This window comes from Megalobrama amblycephala, linkage group LG1, assembly GCF_018812025.1.
Source record: "Megalobrama amblycephala isolate DHTTF-2021 linkage group LG1, ASM1881202v1, whole genome shotgun sequence".
NCBI lineage: Eukaryota > Metazoa > Chordata > Actinopteri > Cypriniformes > Xenocyprididae > Megalobrama > Megalobrama amblycephala.
This window is the reverse complement of record NC_063044.1, coordinates 8,029,200-8,036,852: the sequence shown is the minus strand read 5'-3', so window position 1 is coordinate 8,036,852 and position 7,653 is coordinate 8,029,200. Positions and strand designations below refer to the sequence as shown.

Genomic DNA, 7,653 nt, shown 5'->3' with positions numbered 1-7,653 from the left:
GAGAGACTAGGCCAGGAGGGGGCGGGTGTCTGATTAAAACAGAATACAAGACCTGTAGCTTATAGCTCGAGAAGGTGAAATATATGATTAAAGCAGAACTAAGTAACTTTTTTTTACCCTCATAAATAGTTTTCTAAGTCCTTACGATGGTTAATTGACTTGTAGTGGTGTGTTTGAGGCGAGCACTAACCCCCTCTGGCACGTCTACGCCAGAATACAGCACTTGCAAGTTGAGCTTCGCCGACCCGACACAATCTCGCCTCATGTTCACGTTCACGTGAGAGTGACAAAATGCTTTACGGTAATTCAAAAACAATGTATACAGCTATGGAAAAAATTAAGAGACCACTTAACATTGATTTCTGAACTTGGAGTGGTCTCTTAATTTTTTCCATAGCTGTATATTATGACTTTATTAGACAATTTCGTAAATTACCCACCTCCATCGAGTGTACTGTATTTGCAAATTACCCACCTCCTCTTTCTTGTACTGTATTTGCAAAACTACTGCGCTGGTGAGCGTTGTAGTCGATGTAGTCCAGAGCTGCGCTTGGAGTATTTACGACAGTGTGATTCACTGAAGGAACCTGTAGGGGGAGCTTCGCAAATCTTACTGAGTTCCGCTTAAATGCAAGTTTTAAGATCAGGCTATTCCATTGTTTTGTTTTGTTTTTGCATAAACTACGAATTATAATGACACATGATGTAATTTTGTCACAATATGGCTACTGTAGTCTATTTTACATAGGCTACACATTTCGTCATTTGTCTGAACTTATCCAGTCGGCTATACTATAGTAATTAATAGTAAATAGTGTTTTTGATCCATACTATAGTAAATTGGTGTACTGTATATATTATAGTACTTACAACACTTTGTTAATGAATGCTACAGCATAGACTGTAGTATACTTTAGTTTTTACTACAGTAAACTGCATGTATTGTAGTATAAATAGCTTAAAGAAATGTAGTACAGTATTGGGTAAAGTTTATATTACTATAGTTGTTATATTACCACAGCAACTAGCCGAATTACCACAACAAAATAAATCAAGTACTTTATTATAGTATGGTTCAAAAACACTATTATTTACTATAAATTACTACAGTATTTTTTCTCCTGCAGGGCTACAAGAATTATCATTAGTCAAATAGTTTCTTAAGGCTAGATATTTCACCTTCTTGTGTTAGAAGTCTTGTATAATAATTGATGCTTTTCAATATGATTAACGCAGAAGAACACAACCAATGGCACGCAATCAACAGCCTTTTTTATTTAAATCTCTCGCATGCCAAATTTCACGTGGTGTAAACCTTCGTCATAAAAGCTATTAAAGTGACATACTGCACTATATCAACAGATGAGCACAGAGAACCGAATATGTTGGCTAGACAGTGCTTGTGATTTATATACTTTCTAGACTAGACTAGAGCAATTATTAAATATCTTTCTTGTTCCCCCTTTTTTGTTACATATACATGGCTAAAATGTGCCTAATATTTCTATAGGCTAATGAAATAATACCGGCATTTAAAAAAATAATTTTCATTAGGCTATTTTTGGTGCCCCCTCAGCACTTGGTGCCCTACCCACAGTGCGTGATGCGCGTGGTGGGAGCGGCGGCGCTGTTTATATATTAACTTTAATTTTAAGTGTAATTGTTTTTTACAGGCTATCAACCACACATGACTGCCTCAGCGTATATTGTATAAGCTTTATATGCATTAATGAGACTATCCTGATAGCACACATACTTCTTGTAGACGTCTATTTGATGTGTGTTTATGTCTGGAAGATGTATTTTTTAGATGTATTTTTTAGAGTGTTTGCTCATCTGCAATACAACTATAGGACATTTAGAAGATGTCTTTAAGATGTTTATGATTTGGAAAGTATGTAAAACGGATATCTTAAAGATGTCTATCAGATGTTTGTAAACAGCAGATGGTTTCCAGATGAAGTGATCTTTAACAGACGTCTTGCAGACATACGTATGCTATCTGGGTGACCTTGTATATGCATTAAAATAAAGGAAATGTGTTAATCTGAAATGATGACTCTGAAGACTTTATAATCATTTTATTGACCACAGACACTGTAGCCACAACCTGATGGTAAAACTAAAACAAATCAAGTGACCAGCAGATTCATCAAATAGAATAGCGAATGTTAGCAAATAATAGTTATGGCTAGGAGTGAGTGGAAGTAGATTGCTTGGAGCTTTTTACAACGGGCTAGCAAGCACATTCATGCAAAAGAAACGTTAAAAACAACTGTTAGTTTACAATAATACACATTCATATACAAGACATATCTCATTGTTTTTCTGGAAATCTCCCACTCGATTTGATCAAATCAGGTAAAGAGGTTGAAAAACACCTATTCCCATATGACAACACCCCAAAATTGGGAAATGCCCCTTTTTGTTCCGCAGAGACCTCCTTCTCTGGCAGGTCGCAGCGCTACTTCCGGCGACATTCCCAGATGCCACAGCAGCTGTCAGAGTTTGTGAGAGCTTCCCACGGTATTTCTCGCCATTTCTGCTGTTGGCTTGTAAAAACTACACTGTTCTTAGAGGCGTGTGGTGGTGTTTTATATCGAGTTTGACCTAAATCAAGTGCCATCTGTTTTGGAAGAGAAAGCTCAACTGGATTTGTTAAAAGGGGGGTGGGGGGTTAATGTTGTTAAGACAATATATACAAATTCACCAGGTCACATAATATTTTTTGTAAGAAGAGTGAATTGTTATGTAGTCAAACCCAAGAGGCATGTGCCCTCTCAGATTTATGAGGTGAATTTAATTTAAATGCACTGCAGCTAAAAAGACAATCATTATATATCAGAGCTGCCAACTCTCACGCTTTCGCCGTGTGACACACGGTTTTGCCTGTTTTCACACGCACTCACGCCACACATCACATTTCTCACGCAAAAAAAATAAATAAAAAAAAATCTAATCTTGAGGCGAGAATCGCTGAATCGCTCGTTCCTTTTCAAACTCCCCAACAACAGATGGCGCTACTAAGCGTCCCTGAACCCTATGCACTGCACCTTGAAGCAAGTAACAGAAGAAGAAGATACAAGAAAGACAGCGGGGAAAACCAGGGAAAACTACTGCGAGGAGACGACTGGTGATGAAAATCTGAGCTCAGCTGAGACTAGGTATGTTACAATGAAATGTCATCCTTGAGTACTTACGCTCTTAAACTTTACATCTTGAATTAAATAATTTGCTTGTGTGTTCGTTTGTGAACATGAGTGAATCAGCTGTCATAGCAGGAGAGCACCTTGTTAACCTCATAGTATAGGCTGCTGCATGTTCAAAACATCAGTTCCTAGCATTGTTTATTCACATGGCATTTATCTTTTTATTAACAGGCCAAAAGGACTCATTTTGGATGAAGATTATTTTCTGTAGAACTTAACATCACCTTTTCAAACAGGTAAGAGATGTATTCCAAAGAATTTAACAAATATGGAAAATTTGTTCAACAGAAGTTAGGCAAGGCTTGTTTTTTAACCGAGAGTAAAGTTATTAAACCAACATGACCATGAATTCTTTAAGGTTTCAAAGATGTCCCAAAAGAGACCTCTGCCAGGACAAAAGCGAAACCTTTTATTTTATTTAAAGAATAATCCAAGTGAAAAAAGACAGACAAACACACTGACAGAACAGCCAGAACAACTGATAGAAATGACAGGACAGACAGAGGAGGAACGAACAGGACAGAGGAAGCAACAGGCAGAAATGATAGACGAACATGCAGAAGAGCAACATGAAGGACAGATAGAAGCACATGTAGAAGAGCAACAGACAGGACAAATGGAACGAGCAACATGTCAGATGGAAGAAGACACAGAGGGACAGATAGAAGACACAGAGGGACAGATAGATGAGACCCCCCCCAATCCAACAGCAGGGCCAGAAGAGTCGTGATCTGGCTGGAGCAGCAACATATAGATCCATTTTCAAACAGGAGTGGACCTCTTCATGGCCATTTATTACCAGAGGGAGCCGCAACACGCACTACTGGTGTGCAGTCTGCCGTGTTGAAAATTCATGTTGCCACCAGGGTGTTGCAGATGTAGTGCGCCACATAAAAACCAAAGGCCACCAAGAAAAGCAAAAGGCACTACAGTCCACAGCCACAATATTTCAATATGCAATGCCTGTTTCCTCTGTTGGGGGGATGTCTGCACAAGAGGTTAAGGTATGATATGTGTAAAGGTTCAGAAAAGAGTTTTGAGTTGTAGTTGATCATGGTAATGTCATGGTTGATAGTTTTGACTAATTTAAGGTTGTGTATTTCAGTGTAGTATAGTCCAGTTTTCTTAATTTGAGATCTTAGTTGCTGAATGAGGTTTTTTTTTTTTACCTGTGCCCTATTATCGCAGGTGTCTATTTGAAATAAACTATGGTCTTTTGGGAGGATTAATAATTTAATTTATTACAGACAAGAAGGGCTGAGGTCAAATTGACAGCTGGGTTGGTAGTTCACAACATCCCCCTAGCCTTTGCAGACCACCTGGGGCCTCTCCTAAAAGAATGTTTTGGAGACTCGAAGACAGCGCAGGAGTACAGGTGTGCCAGGACTAAGTCATCGTGCATTATCAATGAAGCACTCGCACCATATTTCACACAGGAGCTTGTGAAGGAGATGAAAAAATCCCCATATACCCTTGTTACTGATGGGTCGAATGACACTGGTATTTCCCAAACTTGAGATTTTTCTCGTTTGCAAAACATTTGCTTTGTGTATTCTTAAACATCTATCAACTTGAACATCTGATTGATTATAACTTGTCATTATTATAGGAGTGGAAAAGATGAACCCGCTTACTGTCCGGGTCTTTATGGGCAGCAAAGTTGTTCACCAGTTTTTAAGTATGTGCACAACAAGTGGGACAAGAAGTGGGACAGCAAGTGAGATCTTCACCAAAATTAACGGCACCTTAGAGGAACATGGCATCCCTTGGGAGAACTGCATTGGTCTCTCAGTCGACAATGCAGCTGTGAATATTGGACCACATAATTCCATTGCCTCTAGGGTCCTCCAGAACCATCCCAACACCTATATTCATGGTTGTCCTTGTCACGTGGCACATAACACTGCCAAAGCTGCAGGAGTGGGATTTTTTAAAGTGAGTTAAGACTTGATTTATCTTTACATGTAACTTTTTATCTGTATCCTAATTACATGCATTGACTGAATGTGTTATGATTTGATTAATGCATTGCAGGTGTCCGGTTTTGATTTGGAGGATATGGTAGTGGACATCGGTTACTGGTTCAAGGGTAGTACAAATCGGAAAGGATACCTGACAGGTATGTATCTTTGATACTATTAAGTGCAATATTGAAATGCTGTGCTGTAGAAAATATATGATATGGAATTAAATGTCTAAAACAGAGTTTTGTGAGCTCCATGAAGCGGAGTACATGGAGGTCCTCCTGCATATCTCGGTTCGTTGGCTAAGCCTTGAACGTTGTGTGACCAGGATCCTGAGGCTGTATGAACCTCTGGCCAGCTACTACAAATCTGCTAGTATGGTCATCAATTTCAATTTCATTATGCAGCAACTACCTGGATTGTTAGTCACATATTTGTATTAATGATAACCTCTTGTTTGGTGTTATTTATTTATTGATTCAAGATGAAAATCAGGCCAGGTTCAAGAGGCTTGCAAAGACATTCACTGACCCCATGACAGAAGTGTACCTGCTGTTCTTCCAAGCCACTGTACCAACTTTCACTTCTTTCAACTTGCTTCTTCAGAGAGAGCAGTCTTCAATATTTTTGTTACATGATGAGGTGGGATTGGATTTTGCTGTTTTTTCCATTATGTGTTTCTTGCTGATATCTTTAGCGATCCTCTAAACCAAGTTTGACCTACTATTTTTGTAAATGTCTGTTACAGATGGTGAAATTCGTACGCAAGCTATGTTCCAAGTTTATGGTTCCAGCAGCGCTGCAGGGTCATGAGGAGCCTTGTGAAATTGCCTTTAAAGAGAAGGCAAACCATTTACCAGGTTAGTGTTTGACTATTGATATGATCAAACAGTGTGATATGTTAAATGTGATATTTAGCCTTGTACCTAGCCTTTTTGCCACTTCATGAGTAGAAACGTAGAAAGGTTTGTGGTAGTCCTTCCATTAACCGTGAGTTTCTGGTTGAATTTCTTGCCCTATGTGTCTAGCTGATATTGCCACATCAGCATGTTAAACCATTTATGTTAACCTGATATGCTGTATCTGTGACAGGAAGAAAGTTGAACATTGGGTTCACAACCAGGGCTAAACTTAACAGATTACTCGACGAGGGTGACATCACACCACAGCAGGTGGATTCATTCCATGAAGCTGTGTTGTGTTTCCTGACAAGTGCTGTGGATTATGCACTTAAGAAGCTGCCACTGAAAGAGCCACTGATCAAACATGCCAAATTCATAGATGTACGGCAGAGGGCTGCAAGTGACATCGAAGATGTACTGTACTTTGTTGAAAGGTTAGTTTTTTTTTCTCTAATTATTATCTGTATCATCTTAGCTAAAATACCCTGTGTTTTATAATGAGGTATGTTCACTCCTAAACTGCATATGAGCTATTCTTATGTGGCTTCTCCTCAAAGATCTGTATGAATTGCTGCTGGTTGATGACAATATACCTAAAACTTAACAACTTGTAACTCTACTTTCATAAATAGGTTTCCCCATCTCCTCCCATACCATGGACCAGAGGAGCATGACCTTCTGGGTGAGGAGTTTCTAAATTATCAGACCATGTCAATAATATCCTTGCAAGACGAAACTGAAATGGAAAGCTTCTGGGCTGAAATGGCAAACCGGAAACATAAGGTAATTTATTTATTTTTATTTTTATTTTTTGGCAGGTGTGTCTTGGTTACATCTGTTGCTTAAACTTTGTTGCAAGCATATGTGTCATGCATGTTGCAAATAATGCATGTTTATATCTTAACTTTGTTAATGGATCAACCTACAGTATACTTAGAGTTTTAATGGATCAAACATCAAGCTATGTTTTTCCATTGTGTTCTTGGTGCATTTTCAATAGGTGACTGGAGCCAAAGAATTTGAGAGGCTTGCTGCCGTGGCCAAGCTGGTCCTGGTGTTGCCCCATGCAAACGCAGACGCTGAGAGGGTGTTTTCAGTTGTGGGACTGAACAAAACCAAAAGAAGAAACAGCCTAGCATTGGATGGCACCTTGTCATCAATAATGACCATAAAGATGGCCAATTTGGAGCCCTGCTTCAAATGGGAGCCCCCCTCAGATATCATCAAGGCCTCCAAGAAGGCCACAGGCCAGTATAACCATGCCCACAGATCATAGACAAGGACTTTACCAGCTTCTGATCTGTATTTGATACTGATTATGCCTCATTTTAAGTTCTTTGTGTAATGTATTCATCTGTTTTATTACTTGAAAAAGTTGTACTGTTTAATAACATTTTTTGTTGCACTTTGTTTCTGATGGACCATGTGCTGGGAGGATTTGAATGAAGAATAATGTCCCTCCCTAACTAATCTTGTCATTTTTGGCTGAACATAAATCATTAAGTGCTCTTAAGAATACAATCATTCACAACATAGGCTAGGTTTCAGTTATACCATTCATTCAAAATATCAATCAAC

At 38.8% G+C, this 7,653-nt stretch overlaps 1 protein-coding gene across 5 annotated transcripts; it reads left to right on the top strand.

The window, feature by feature from the left end:
- Positions 1-1,220: 1,220 nt before the first annotated feature.
- Positions 1,221-7,351, top strand: LOC125243045. 5 transcript variants are annotated; one of them, XM_048152347.1, is made up of 10 exons: positions 1,221-3,164; positions 3,381-3,445; positions 3,568-5,144; positions 5,244-5,328; positions 5,414-5,548; positions 5,658-5,815; positions 5,922-6,033; positions 6,266-6,509; positions 6,708-6,858; positions 7,076-7,351. In XM_048152347.1, exons 3-10 carry the CDS (start codon positions 4,830-4,832, stop codon positions 7,349-7,351), a joined length of 1,476 nt encoding a protein of 491 aa, XP_048008304.1. In that variant the 5' UTR covers positions 1,221-3,164; positions 3,381-3,445; positions 3,568-4,829. The 5 variants fall into 5 exon arrangements, with proteins under 5 accessions (XP_048008304.1, XP_048008278.1, XP_048008288.1 ...); XM_048152321.1 differs by having other exon boundaries at positions 3,381-5,144; XM_048152331.1 differs by having other exon boundaries at positions 1,221-3,445.
- Positions 7,352-7,653: the final 302 nt, after the last annotated feature.

What these genes read in the sequence shown, in the direction of transcription:
- LOC125243045 (XM_048152347.1), top strand. Translation starts at nt 4,830, where the DNA reads ATGAACCCGCTTACTGTCCGGGTCTTTATGGGCAGCAAAGTTGTTCAC. An exon ending in CAGCTACTACAAATCTGCTA is followed by an intron (nt 5,549 to 5,657) that starts GTATGGTCATCA and finishes TATTGATTCAAG; the next exon opens with ATGAAAATCAGGCCAGGTTC. An exon ending in TATTTTTGTTACATGATGAG is followed by an intron (nt 5,816 to 5,921) that starts GTGGGATTGGAT and finishes TGTCTGTTACAG; the next exon opens with ATGGTGAAATTCGTACGCAA.